The 15365-nt window shown below is 39.0% G+C and overlaps 1 protein-coding gene across 11 annotated transcripts in view; it reads right to left on the bottom strand.

The window, feature by feature from the left end:
- Positions 1-15365, bottom strand: part of dgki (diacylglycerol kinase, iota) — a 72962-nt gene that overhangs the window by 22632 nt on the left and 34965 nt on the right. For 2 of the 11 annotated variants that reach the window (XR_004569966.1, XM_034225827.1), the window contains exons 4-25: positions 13907-13981; positions 13544-13600; positions 13174-13242; positions 13021-13089; positions 12688-12804; positions 12050-12124; positions 11832-11927; positions 11134-11216; positions 10826-10886; positions 10509-10622; positions 8508-8633; positions 7810-7888; positions 7503-7558; positions 6581-6643; positions 5738-5811; positions 5296-5407; positions 5076-5162; positions 4430-4542; positions 2809-2871; positions 1372-1487; positions 657-736; positions 393-437 (exon numbers count right to left, since the gene is read on the bottom strand). Coding sequence is in view for 10 of the 11 variants with exons in the window: in XM_034225827.1 (XP_034081718.1) it covers positions 393-437; positions 657-736; positions 1372-1487; positions 2809-2871; positions 4430-4542; positions 5076-5162; positions 5296-5407; positions 5738-5811; positions 6581-6643; positions 7503-7558; positions 7810-7888; positions 8508-8633; positions 10509-10622; positions 10826-10886; positions 11134-11216; positions 11832-11927; positions 12050-12124; positions 12688-12804; positions 13021-13089; positions 13174-13242; positions 13544-13600; positions 13907-13981 (1830 nt within the window). In the remaining variant the exon portion in view is untranslated. The remainder of the gene's footprint in view (positions 1-392; positions 438-656; positions 737-1371; positions 1488-2808; positions 2872-4429; positions 4543-5075; positions 5163-5295; positions 5408-5737; positions 5812-6580; positions 6644-7502; positions 7559-7809; positions 7889-8507; positions 8634-10508; positions 10623-10825; positions 10887-11133; positions 11217-11831; positions 11928-12049; positions 12125-12687; positions 12805-13020; positions 13090-13173; positions 13243-13543; positions 13601-13906; positions 13982-15365) is intronic. The other 9 variants (XM_034225829.1, XM_034225828.1, XM_034225830.1 and 6 more) reach the window with 9 other exon arrangements.

Genomic DNA, 15365 nt, shown 5'->3' with positions numbered 1-15365 from the left:
ATGCCACAATCAATTCTGAAGCACCCTCCTGTAGCTCCAGGTTTTAACTAGTTCAGTGTAATAATCAACATTCTTCAATAGATAGACTAAACAGCTGAGGACACTGAATCACAGTTGTTGTCGCTTATGGCTCGGGGTCATCTACACCCCGAGAAGGATGTGTTCCAGGCGTCCCACAACAATAATGGGACCGACAGTTGCCTGGTCACAAACTGGTAACAATAACAACTTGCTAGGGCAGCCCCTCCTTAAGGGAGATAGCGGCTGCTCAAGGTTGGAGCATCTGGGTCAGAGGGTGAAAGAGGACACTATGGAAGATGGCATTTTATATACGAAGCCAAAACTGATAATAACCCAGCTTTTACAGCAAAAAGAGACTAGAAGGGATGTACCTGATAGTGCACTCTGTGGCCAGTAGATGGCGCCTGGTGTAAATCCTAATAATCACAGCACACAGGTTTCAAGGTTAACAACAAACTTCAAATGAAACACACACAGAGGTTAGCTCGTTATTGACACACAGCTAAAGAGCGGCTCAGCATTCCCAGCGATAATCCGTGTATAAACAATATGCATCATGAAATAATAATGTTGAGGAAACAGAACAGAAGTTAAAGTGATGATGAGCATTGATGAAGATTAAAGGGGAAACTTGCCTCCTGTAATCGGTCGATATAGAGTCTGCATGTCTCCAGGTCACAGTCCCCCCTCACCACCACTATGCCTACAGGGATGGCTGCGATACAAAAACACACTTTAGAAGATGATACATTGAAAAAAAGAGTTTTCTTGGCTGCATTTATTGACATTTCAAAAGACTAATATGGTGAAGCCAACAGGTGCCTATTCACACATTCAGCAGTTACAAAGCAACATGATCAATCATTTATCCAATAACTAAACTGCCAAGTTTGTATAATATTTTATTATTTAATTTTAGGACATCTTTACTTTCAATTATTATGTTTATATAATATATTTTTGTATTGAATTTTAATTCACCTTTTATTCTTACTTCTTATTTTTCTATAAATACTTAATGGAACCACTGTCGCAAAGCTCAATTTCACCCAGGGGTGAATAAAGAATTTCTGATTCAGATTTTAAAGTCATGCTGGTGTCCAGCTGTTGAATGTATTTCCAATATTCTCTTTCATTACCTACTCCTTAATGTTTTTAATTGCTAAATGCTTCACTATGTTTATTAGCTCGTCTCTTATATCTGCAGTTAACAGGCTGAGAACAGTGAGAGTGAATGAAAACGGCATCATGCTGGGCTGGAAAACCAAAACAATGAGCTGAGAGGCACAAATTACATAATCATTGTGAGTCGTCATGTGATTTAAAAAAAAAAAAAAAGATTATAGCCACCTAAAAGATCCTTACATATGTCTCGTAGCCGGTCTTTGTCGTACTGCAGTCGGTCGTACTCCTGGAGGCTCACCCGATTCACTCTGAGACGCAGACGATCTGGAACAGAGTGGGGGCTGCAAAAACACACATGTACACTTTCACACACACAAATTCAGACAAACAAACAATGATGTGGACACATGCACACATGCACGCACAGACACATACTGTGTACACACACGCATCACAGACCAAACTTTGCTGCTTTTGCAACCTTTTACATCATTTTTACGTGAAGGTTTGGAACTGAACCAAGGTTTTAAAGTCTAAGTTATAAATGGAGGTTTAAGATAAGATAAGATAAGAGAAGATGGAACTTTATTAATCCCTGTGGGGAAATTCAGTGTTTTACCAGCAACAGGGTAAGATTGAAAAACAGCACAGATTCACACAGATTAATACAATTAAGGATACAATCAAAGATTAAAAAAAATGGTAAATAACTATAAAAAAAGTTTGTAAAAAGTATTCAAAGTTATAAACGATCCCCAGAGCTGTTACTGTAAAGATGTACAGCTCGGCTATCCTCCTGAAACACATTTTTAAGTCAATGATATGGGTAATGATGCTTTAGCGAAAAGTGTTAAAAATGGATGCCAAAAACATGATGTATGATCAAAAGCTTCAACTCCTACCTGCAGAGGAACAGAAATGCTTCAAAATAAAGTACATTAAGGTCACTTTTCATTCACAGTGGAAGCAATATTAAGAAAGTAGCTTTTCAGGGGAGGGCGTGGACATTAAGAGAGAGCAAAGGAGCGGTGCGGGTAAACAAAGCTCAGGGAGAAGTTCAAGGTAAAGGGACTAGAGCGAGGAAAACATCAAGACAAGAAGCAGAAGCAAATTTAAAAGTGGCTTCAGCACGCTGCCATACACTCTTCTCTGTCAGTCGGCAAATAACCAAAACTCACATTCAACACAATACGATGCAACCTGGGTTCAATCAATACGAGATTTGAAATCCAACACAAGTTTGTCGAGGCTGATGCTGAAAATAGTGTTTTCTCTGAGTCAGTATTTAACACCTTTATCGTTCGTATAGGTTGTACAAAAGAAAAAGAACAATTGTTAATTTTGAATATTTTTGATGTTCTTCATTTGACTAAAAGTTTGCATAAAGGTAAAGAAAGGAGTCTAAATGATAAAGGCTGCCAAATTGTGAAGACTCACACTCATTCAAAAAGTGGGTTTACTATCGGAAATGAAAGTAAATTGAGGGTAGAATTTAGATTGTTTAAACAAAGTGTCGTCAATCTGCATGGGTGATTGAATACATGGACTGCTTTAGGTATCCTCAAATATTGTTTGAACCCAAACGAACAAACGCTGACAGAAACAGCATCGAATCAGTCAGAGACACGAAACAGACAGTGACAGAGGGTCTCAGGTACTTACACAGAGAAGGAGTCTGGGGGAGCAGAGAGGCGGCGCAGATCAGCTGCACACACCTTCTGAATACTACAGCCGCACACACACACACACAAACACACACCGAGGAGAGGAGAAACGTATGGCAGAGAGGAGACGAGGAGGAGGTGAGCAGTGGAGGGGAAGAGAGAAAAGAGGAGATAAGGAAATGAGAGGAAGGAAGAAGAGAGGGAGGACACAAGGACACAAGAGTGAAGACAGGAGAGGAGACAAGTGAGAAAATGCAAAAATATAGGCGAAAAGGGAAAGGAGTAGGGGGGAAGAAATGAATCAAACAAGAGCAGAGGAAGGGAAAAAAGAAAGAGAGAAGGTAAACAAATGAAAACAATAAGTAATCATAATGTTTTGTGTTGATAAAAAGAGGAAGAGGAGGAGGAGGAGGGGATGAGAAAAGCCCATCAGGTAAGTGGACAAACATGAAGAGCACAGAGAACAGGAGCTGCAGCTCGTCTCTTATCACTGCAGACCCACAGATATGACAGCTGAACATGGAGTGGGTTAGTCAACAGGGATTGAGAAGCGTTAGTAGCTAGATATAAGCTGTATTTTTACTCAGCCGCGAGTGCAAGTACATTTATTCAATTCTCAAGCACTGCACTCAAGCACAATTCTCACGTACCCATGTTATGCTACTTTTGACTTCTACTCCATTACATTTCAGAGGCAAATCCGCAGGTTTTTACTCCAAAACCTTTATTTTCTGTGTTCATTTTTACATTAAATATATATGATGCAGTACCCTACTTCCCAGTAGTATGTCAAGTATCTGAAACTGGCTCCAACATTAAAATGCTCTTACTTGATAAATAATATAACACTCTATAACAATAATTTCAGCATACTGATGTTTTACTTCTGATACTTGGATTTATGGATATATACAAGTAACAAATGCTGTGTTTTATCTTGTAGTTTGTCGATGCGGAACAAATACACGTATACATTGTATACTTAAGGATAGATTAGTAGTATACAAATGCATCATATCATATGTTTAAAAATAGCACTTTTATATGATTGTGCAGTACTTTTTGGAAACCTTTTGTCCATTTGGCTCATAATACTTTTATACAATCCACATATTAATTCAGGAATTTTAAATCTGACTTTTAATGGAGTATTTTTAGACTGTGTTTGTTCTACTTGTAGTATCTCTGAGTACTTCTTCCAGCACTGCAGGCGACCACAATGCAGCTGCTTTCACCCTGACATAAATCAATAAACGTCTCCTTCTTCTTCTTCTCAGCCGATAACCACACGGTATAACATGTCAGAGTGCGATTGGATATCTCCCCGGTGCTTTTGTTTTGATTAAATAGAACATAAACATATCAATTTCCTGTGATTGTGGTTTGGCGGGCTGCAGGGGGAAGTGGGACACGGAGAGGAGTGAATGTCAGATCCCACTAAACAGATTGAGTGACTCACTCTGTGCAACCCGGGCTTTTACAACACTGCTGGCCTAGTTCCTGTATGTGTGTGTGTGTGTGTGTGTGTGTGTGTGTGTGTGTGTGTGTGTGTGTGTGTGTGTGTGTGTGTGTGTGTGTGTGTGTGTGTGTGTGTGTGTGTGTGTGTGTGTGTGACTCACTCATTAAGCAGGGGCACAGAGGTGCGCCTCTTGCTCTTCTGGACCATGTTGGCCTGATTTCGGAGGGAGATTCGGAGCGTGGATGGAGCCAGTCGACACGGCTCACCGTCCACCTGCATGGACACACAGAGACCCAAAATAAAACTGTTTTAATGTCAGTGACACTACAATAATTAAAACAAACAAAATGCTTTTCCAGGAAATAAGGAGGTAAGAACATCATCTAAGGTCATTTGAGTTCAATGCGCGGGCTTCAATTCTAGCCTTCATCTTTTTAAATTTGGCTTTAAATAAGGGTTGACTTTACTGTTTTATTTTCTACTTTACCTATTGCTATCTTTTTACTTTTTGTTATTGTTTATATTCAACAGATCTTGTTTTTTTTAGGCTGCATATTTGCACGAAATATACTAAACAAATACTTTTTTATTAGTATCAAGTGAAGCAGAATTTAACAAACAGGTATTGCACAGATTAGCTATGAGTACTTTATTTGATGGAAATCCTTTACTTCCTATTTCTAACCTTGATGTATGCCTGTGTAATTCATCTTAAAAGTAGTAATCAACTTTCTATAGCTAGAATCGGTGTATTATAAAACGGTAAATCCAGTCCCTCAACAGTGCTATATATTCAGAGTCCTCACCTGAACAGGAACTGTTTTGTAGGTAGTGAGGACGACTTCTCTGCACTGATGCAATCTCTCTCCATGCCCGCCGACCTGTAGCGCCGCCTGGTGGACGAGAGAGGTTCTTACAGTGAAGGTTATAATAACAGGAGGGTATTGAAACATACACCAGTGTCACCGCCGCTTCTAACAGCTTTCAAATATTTATTTTTCCCCTCATACCCTCTCTTCATCTCACCAATGAGGCCATGGTGAAGCCAATAACCTCGATGCAGCCGTCGTCATGGCGCTGCGGTTCAAAGTCCCGGTGGTCGCCTGTGTTTCCCCATGGCATGGTGCCAGCACAGTACCTACATACACAAACACATGTAAAAATGTTAATATGGTACATCTAAATTCATAAAAACAACTACTAAACCTAATGAATTTGTCGTGTAATCACTGCTGTAGTGTCTCATATATTTTGTAATGCTTTTCTAAAGGCTTTTTTACTTTAGCGGAAACATAATAGTATATAATGTAGTAATATTATAGTATGTAAATCCAACCCCTTATGAAAAGTTAAGTATGGAGGGTTTATTATAATCACATTGCATATATAAATGAGTTACATTATATTATTGTATCTATAAAAGGTGCTTTTTCACCCAGTATTATAGACATATGGTACATTCACTTACCTGGGAATGTTTAGAAACACAATGCACTGAAATTTCAGCTCCTGGATTTTAGGAGTTAGATCGGTACCATCACACTGTCAAACACAGGGAGAGAGAAAGAAGGAAAAGGAAGGAAAGTGAAAATTATCATTTGTGGTTGCAACCATCTGATTAGATGTGAAGGGGTTAGAAGTGATTGATGGAGGTCAAGGGTCATGCCCTAAAGTAGTTGTAGCAGAAACAAGGAATGTGAAGAATTATAGACCTGAGGCATAACGTTTAGTGCAAAACTTATATATATATGCATATTATTTCATATACAGTAAAGTGAATTTAAATCTTTACTTAAATGTCTGCGATAAGTCTAGTAATATTTTATATTTGTACTTAATGTTTGGTTTTCTTATTATATCAGCCTTATATAAGCTAATGTCAGCACTAGCATGACATTTAAACAGATATGTTATCAGCCCAATAAACTATAAAATAAATGAAGTCAATTGCACAATTTTAGGTTTTGGATTGTTTACTGGGCAAAACAAATAATATAAATAAATGTGGCTTTGGACATTTGAGATGGGCCCTCAAGTGGCCACCTGTCTAGATCTGCACATCCTTCTCTGATATTTTGATATCAAGAGAACAATCTAGTCATTAATGAATAGTTAGCCGCTGCTCTTATCATAGCATGGAGGTCAGTGTGTGTTTATTCAACGTCCTGCTGCAGGACACTCGAGCATGGCAGATGTAAAAAGAGGAGTTGAAGGACGGACTTTTTAATCACCCACCGACCTGCTGCCCAGACATGTCGACACGGAAAAAGATACACGCCGAGATAGAGAGGGAGTGTGTGTTAACACTCACCACCACTCTGACGTGCTTGGACAAATCCCTCGAGCTTCTCTGGAGGAAATCTGAGAACGCGGCCTGGACACACACACACACACACACACGCACGTGCACACACGCACACACACACACACACACACACACACACATTAACAGAGAAAACAGAATCCAACTGAATTACAGTTCATTGCATTTCCCTCATTAAAAAGAGATAACTCCCCTGCATGCTTCCTCTCAAACTCCCACACATCATTCATTCCTGAAATCTCTCAATCTTTACAAATTATATGCAGGTTTCAAAACGTTACATTTCAAATGATCTGTTCAACACTTTAGATGTGAATTAGACAAATTATAAATATTGAGTTAAGTGGAGAAGGGGAGAGATGATATAGGGGCTTTCTGTATATATACTATATTATTTTTTGTATTATTATGTATTGTTTCATAGTTTGACATCACTATTACAATGTCATATAATAATCTTGTGTCTAAAACTGTGCCGATAATATGTATATTAAGAGTTTGCTATATGTTTACTATTGATTTTATCTGTTACTTTTTAATAAATGTATTGTTTAAAATAAATCTAAATCTAAAACCAACATAAAAAAGAAGCTTGCATCTAACTATAACTAACTAACTATAGAGTAGAATAAAAACGAGTAGATCTACTGTTCATCATAACTCTAAAATAACAAATAACTGCCATTGCATTGATGCAAGATAACACCATTTCATATTGTATTTAGGATTATAATTATTTAAGGCTGACAATAAGACTTAGAAACAGTTTATCTATGTTCCTTTCATCTGCATTTCCTTTGTCTTTTTCCCTTCATTCCCTCCAATCTTCCTCCTCAGTCTTCAGTGAGTGCTTTAGGAAGAGAGACAGAGATAGCAGAGAAAACCAGAACAGTTTCTGAGGGAGACTCACTCCTGCATAGAACATCTTGTTGCGGAAGCGACTGTTAAACTTTTCTGGGTTGGCCTCTGGAAAGACACAATCAGAGAGGCAGAGAAGCAGACTACATTACATATTTTACAAAACAACAGACACATACAGTACGAATAAGAAAATCTGTCTCATTTGTGCATGCATGAATGCTCTGAATCTGTCCTTTTAAATATTTTATTCAATTCTGCTCTCTTTCAGAGGAGTGCAGTGCATTAACGGGAATGAGGAGGACATAATGGGATATAAATAGAGTTTAAAAAAAGACATTAAAACAGATTTCACTGACCTCTGGACTCATGAAACTCCAGGGTGACATGAGCATCGAAGCCCAGGCTGAAGTAGTTGTTGAACACATTCAGAGGCAGCTGAGGACACAGGAAAAATGTTTTAAGTGAGTGTGTTTGCATAAATAGCACACAATGTATTCACATAGACAAATCATATTCGTTTTAACATGTTTATTAATACCGTACAGTACAACCCGAATCCTCATCATAATAACCATTCATAATGAGATGTGTCCCTTTTTGACTTTTTGTGAGTTTATTAAAAAAAGGTATCGTACTGAAAAAGCTTAGCGAGTTTGTGGAATGTAGGCAGTATCGGTAATCAGTGTATTTGGGCTGACGATTGCTAGTTAAAAAAAAAAGTTTTTGGAAGCTGCTCTTGATTCGAAGGCGAATCTTTTATTGTGAGGCAGCAACATTACATTAAAAGTTAGCCAAATCACTGCTATTTCTTCAGTTTGAAATACTGCACTGAGGAATTGTATCATCATGTGCTGGTTAGATGGACTTCAGAAAAAGCACTATAAAAAACAGCACTGCAATTTGTCATCGCACCCTCATCTCCTGAAAACTGTTTTAATGAAAGAACTCTATTGAGTTGAATAAAATCGATCTTTAAGGTCCAGCTTTTTCTCTATCTCCACAACATACTACCTTTTCACAGACTAACACCCTAAGCACCGCGCTGACTGCTTACGTTCTGCGTGCCCTCCTCTGGCTGCGCAGCCCCTTTCTCCACCAGGAGGTTCCACCTGTCCAGCTGCACCACTGAACCGTCCTCCACGTGACACAGAACCTTGGACACCGGCTCGTCTGTGTAACCCTGTGGAGACAGAAATAAACAGACATCGGGAAGTAAATAGGGAGACAGGAAATTTGCATTACATATACAATAAGCAGTTACAGCATCGAGTCAGAGCAGTACAACTTGATATTTTGATTTATAGATGATGAAAAAAAAGAGAAAAAAGAAAGAGGGGAATGTATGGCTGGTATAGGAAGAGCAGAGTGGTTTGGAGAATAGGAGAGAAATGTAAAAGATGAATGGATGATGTTGTCTCTCTTTCTATAACACCCACACGCAGGGAGCAGGGAAACGATAGAGTGGAACAGAGAGAGAGCACGTAATGATTGTCTCTCAATAAGTGGTCTGCCTCACTGACACCCTGACCACCTTAAGAGCACACACCAAACCTCATGCATAAATAAAGGGATTTTACAGATAACACACACCTTCCTCCTCCCTTTCATCAGACCATCAAGCCTAGTCTCTCTGACCTCCGTCACATCAGGCATTCAAGCCTCGTCTCTCTAACTGACAGTATTTTGTCTTTTTCTCATTATTCTCTCCATCCCTGGTCTCTGTGTCGACTGCTTTTAATTTCTGTCTCCCTCTGGACAGGGTCAGGAAATTAGTTCACTAAGGAGAGCAATTATACACACACACACACACACACACACACACACACACACACACACACAGCAATCTGATGATAGTAGCACTCATCAGCAGGGACTCCTCAGAGAGTGTCTCCACACACACACACACACACACACACACACACACACACACACACACACACACACACACACACACACACACACACACACACACACACACACACACACACACACACACACACACACACACACACACACACACACACACACACACACACACACACACACACACACACACACACACACACACACACACACACTCAGCAACTTACAGGTTCATTAACGCTCACACACAGAGAGAGGTGTTGCAGGTGAGTAACACAGCGGAGTGTCAGTAAAAGGAGAGAGGAGGAAGAGGAAAGAAACGGGTGGGAAGAAGAAAGGAAGCAAAAAAAGGAGCAAAGAAGGGATGGAAAGGAAAGGAGAAGGAATCAGAGGAAAGGGGAGGAGCGTGAAGGAGAGGACAGGAATTGCAAGAAAAGGGAAGGGAAGGAAGGTTCATGGAAACAAAGAAAATCAGATGTAAGAAAATGAGTGGAGAGGAATTGAAGGAAAGGAATTCAAAGGAAAGGAGAAGAGGGTAGAGGAAAGCAAAGTGGATGAAAGGAATAAGGGATAAGTGAAGAGAGGGAATTAATTAAAAGTGAATGGCATGAAAAGAGAAAGAGTTTCAGGGAGATGATAGGAAAGAAGAGAGGAATTGAAAGGGATGGGAAAGGAAGGAAGGAAGGAAAAAAAGGTCAGGAAAGGTATTAGAAAAGGAGAGGAAAGGGAAGGCAGAACAGAGACCAGGTGGAAACATCTCTCCAGTCAGAAACAATAGTGACAGAGAGGACAAACAGGACACACTAATTACTCTACAGTATGAACATAGATGTGACTTTTCAGCTCCATCTTCGTTCACAGCCTCTATCTCTCTCTGCATCAGGACTTATGTCTGCATTGTACTCCAGGAATCTCATTAAAGTCATTCATGTTTCCTTGAACTGCTCCACGTGCCACATTAGGTGATACAAAACTACCAGCATTATTTTCTTTAAACTATGTTCATTTAAAAATACCCAAAGAAAATGTAATTTTTGTAAATGTTTGAGGTGTATCTTTAATCATTTTCTAACTCTGTGTCATAATGAGGGTAAACTCAAAGTGGTTGGACAGACACTTCAATGGTTTGAAAAACTACAGGGAGGAGAAGCCCAGACGTCCTGCGGCTCAGGAGTCAAGGCGAGGAACTCACCCCGCCCCAGTTGAGCGTCCTGGCGAGGTCATTTCCTGTTCCCAGAGGAAGTACAGCGACCGGAGGCTGGGGGTTCATCTGCAGCTCATCAAGGGCGGACAGGATCCAGCCCACCTACAAAAAGACACAGACAGAAAGTAGGAGGTGCAGGGATTTAAAATTCAATAAATATAAATACATTATATTAGAATGAAAGAGCTAGCTTCTGAATACAAGAATTATTAATTACTATTTTATCCGTATTTCTTTAGGGTAACTGTCTGATTATAAGCTCTGAAATGAATTACTACAACTACTACTACTACTACTTGTCTTACCGTGCCGTCTCCTCCGCAGGCGAGGATCCTCAGATTTGGCACTTTGCGATACAACTCCAACCTGGTATTTCACACAAAGTGCACAAAGAAAGGAGATGATGAAGAATGACAGATGATATTTCAGCAGAAGTGCTGATTGGTGTTAAAAGTGGGAGTAATTATCCAAGTTTTCATTGTGATAATAATGTGGTATGAAATTAGGATTAAGACAGTTCTTTCTAGCTGCCACTTAAGAAAAGTGTGAATTGTTGTCTAGTTAAATAAAGTAGAGTAGATTTATGAGTAAAAAGGTCTCACTGAATACTTACGCCTCTCGCAGCCCCCCCTGCGACAGGTCAAATACTTGTCGAGGGTTCAGGATCCACATGAACATCTGTAACACCTTGAAACCCTGCAGAGAGAAATTACAGTCAATCATGTTTTAATGAAGTAAACTCAGGTTATCTTGTAAAACTAAATAAATCAGCCACTGACACCCTGTTAAGATCTGTACAGTGGAAGGGTGAATTAATAAAAGATCATTTAATTGAATATGATAATGTCATGATACTGATATCTGTTATATAACACTCTGTTTGAAATTCATGGTCACCTACTGTTTGACTCAAATGTGATTCAAATGATTTGTAAACAGAGATGCAGAATAATACTGTCTGGATAACCAGGATACATATAAACTATGGGTTTATAAATAGTAAAAGTCTATTGTAATATTTTATTTATTTATAAATGTACATGAAATATATTACATTACAGAAAATTCCTTTTTATATTTATCCATTTCATAGCTTGAAGGTATCAAAATAGATATTACTAAAAATTAGGGATGGGAATTTGAAAGCAAATGTATATTCGAATATTCGACCCCCAAAGAAACGGTTAACCGATTAACCGAAATGTAAAATATTCATAACGCATATTCTCATATTCGAATACCTGAATAATTTTGAATATTCGATTAATCGTTCCCATCCCTACTAAAAATATGTAATCATTTTAAGTTCACCTGGTTTCCTCCACTCTTTGGATTGACAAAAACCAAGATGGGCTTCATGAGAGGGGAAGGGAGGGGCTTCAACATGAACGGGCGCCATTTAGACTCCTGAAGAAAGCAAGACACAGATACAGAAAGTTAGGAAAAAGAAAGATGATTTGAAAATTGTAATGACTCTGAACCTTGAAATACGTTTAAAAGCTAATAGAGTCTGTCATAGTGTTACTCACATCCAGTCCCTTCTTGCTTGTCCTTCGTTTGAAAGATGTCCGCTTTTTCCTCCTGGCAGAGTTCTTAAGCGAGCTCTAGGGTAAAAACACACACAGAGTTCAATGGTTAGTTCACTGTCACCATATCCATTGTGATGGTAATTAAAATAGCATGTGATGTGAGTGAGAGATATGCATCTGAGCTTGTGTGTGTGAATCTATGAATTTCCTTAGACAGATCAGACATGTGTCAGCTCATATCACATCATAGACAGATTCACAGATTCACACACACACACACACACACACACACACACACACACACACACACACACACACACACACACACACACACACACACACACACACACACACACACACACACACACACACACACACACACACACACACACACACACACACACACACACACACACACACACACACACACACACACACACACACACACACACACACACACACACACACACACACACACACACACACACACACACACACACACACACACACACACACACACACACACAGTTTTGTATAGGTTACAATTTAGATGTCAAAAAAATCCAGTAGACTGACTGGTGAGGGATGTCTGTAATGGGAGTGTGTGTGTGTGTGTGTGTGTGTGTGTGTGTGTGTACCTGTGGTTTCCTGACTTTGATGATCCAGGAGGGGGGTACTATGACTCCGGCGTGGGCTCCCAGTGAACAAGGCTCCTCGATCTGATGCAGCATGAAACACGTCACCTTATTGTGGAACTACAATAAAAAGAAAAACACTCACTCATTAAACTTCCTGTAGTTCTGTACATTTAAGATGTAAGTGTATTTAAAGTAACTAAACTACTATTTTCTATTTCGTATTTTTCTCACTTCATATTTAAGTAAAATGTTCTTGACAATGCAATTATGTAACCAAATGTAGGATATTCTTTAATCTACAGTGAATAATAATACAGAGGATGATTAACTTACCGCCTGTTTACACCAGGAACAACTGATTGCGATTATTTCTTTACTGTGGAAGAACTTCTGTTGAAAACTCTACAAGAACAGACAGAAAAACACTCAAGTAAGTCTGTATAAACAATTATAACTGTAAACAACGTTTGTGTGTGTGTGTGTTACCTTTCCACACTGTCTACATTTCCCCTCCTGTCTCCGCCTGTGAACCCAGTGATGTCTCAGTATGCCCTGCTGTCAGAGGGAGAAATGATAATCACGATTACTCCTCGCACAAAGTGTAAATAGGATATATTTTCTACTATCACATGTATAGAGCCACACATATGCAGTATTTTCACACACACACACACACACACACACACACACACACACACACACACACACACACACACACACACACACACACACACACACACACACACACACACACACACACACACACACACACACACACACACACACACACACACACACACACACACACACACACACACACACACACACACACACACACACACACACACACACTTACATCTCGGAGGCACCGGGATCCACCCTCTCTGTAGGTTGGCTTACATCTAAAGTTAATCTAGAAAGAAGTGTAGACAAAATTAAACAAATAAAACATTAAATATTGACACAAAACACCCAAATAAATGAGTTTTATAAAAAGATAAGAAATTGAGTACCAGTATGGCATAATAGAATTAAACAGCTGAAAAACAGTCAGTCAAAAAAGTGCTATAGCTGCGGCCTACATATTGATTAACAGAAATAAAAGGTGCAGAAAACCTTCTTCTTTCTTTACGTTTCAAAAATTACCTTTAATTAAATGATAATGTGTCTGCTTTAAAAAAGAAAATGTTTTGTGTGTGTGTGTGTGTGTGTGTCATACCTTTTCTAGTTGCTCTATGCAGCCCGAGTGAACTACAATCTTACAGGCAGCACATTTCTTCCTGGGGGCCGACTTCTTAAGGAGAAAAAACACACACAGCACAGAGGTCGGTGAGATACAAAGACACACACACAATAATATGAGTATAGACTAAATATTAATTCAACTGTACAGCACTACCAGGTTTTCACAAAATGAACATACTGCTCAATAAATACAAGCTTATAATTGTTCAATACAGCCCTAAATGCTTACTTATTGATATCATCATTGGTGAAAAACATACATATTAGAATAAACATGGCTATGAAAATATTAAATATGCAGACGTCTCAGAGATTAATCCTGACATTTATCACAGTGTGACCGGCAATGAAGGAAAATCATCCAACATTAAGGATGCCAAAGAGCTGTTTGCCATTAATAAATCATTTTGCCCTGCTGCCCTTCCTCTCACGACTGACTACTGATTATGGGTAAATAATAAGACGGCTGATAATGGAGTAGTCTCAACTCCAGTGTTAAGTGTCAGTGAGCCACACTTAGCCCAGTGCTACTCTCAAATGATAAAGGACAGCCTTTCACTCTCAATACTTATTAGTTAGCAGTTCTCAATGTTCTCGCATTATAAAAGTCCCAGCACAAAACCCCTCTTTTAACAAGAAATACATCGCGCTAAGGAAGCACGATGTTCTTCAACAAGATGCTGCTGACAACATGTAGGGGAATGATGAGTTCATTGCAAAAGCGCCAATTGGAGGAAGTTCTTTACCACATCTTAAAAGTCATTTAAGTCTTTAAAGGCTAACATTTTTAAGAACAAATAAGTACTACACATTGCATAATTACCGCAAGGACCAATGTTTTGGTGGGTTGGCTGTGTACTCTTACAGTTCAATAAAATAGAATAGGCCTCTGTTGATTCATTTTGAAATATAGCAGTCTCAGAGGATGTCAGTCATGACACTAGCGATATTTTATCTAATATACTCAAAACTGCTGAAACTGTGAGAGAACATTAACTCAAATACTTTATTTGTTCAACCAGGCAGATACAAACATGGACGCCTGTCCTCTCTGAGTGCCCTTCTAGTTTAAATAAATCTTTCATGCTCAAAGAGGTCAAATGTATCATCCCTGAGATCATCACATGTTTGGTCTGAAAGCATAATCAATTCAGTTTACCCCCACATAGCAGAGAAAGAAGCAGCACATTTCTACATTTGAGAAGCTGGATTTGGGAAGGTTTGAAAAAAAATTCTGACAATAAAACCAAGGATTAATACAGATTATTCAAAATGGTGGCAGTAGCAGGAGAATGCACTGTTAATTAAATACTGAATTATGGAACAGTCACTTCAGCTCTGTAATGTCCCACTTTGGATGGAAGTTGGCTTCAATCAAGTTTTCACCTCGGTTGTTTCTCTCACAATCATTGATTTGACATTTCACCATTTTA

This window comes from Gymnodraco acuticeps, unplaced genomic scaffold (assembly GCF_902827175.1).
Source record: "Gymnodraco acuticeps unplaced genomic scaffold, fGymAcu1.1, whole genome shotgun sequence".
Lineage (NCBI taxonomy): Eukaryota > Metazoa > Chordata > Actinopteri > Perciformes > Bathydraconidae > Gymnodraco > Gymnodraco acuticeps.
The sequence above is the reverse complement of the archived record's forward strand: the minus strand, read 5'-3'. Positions and strand labels throughout refer to the sequence as shown.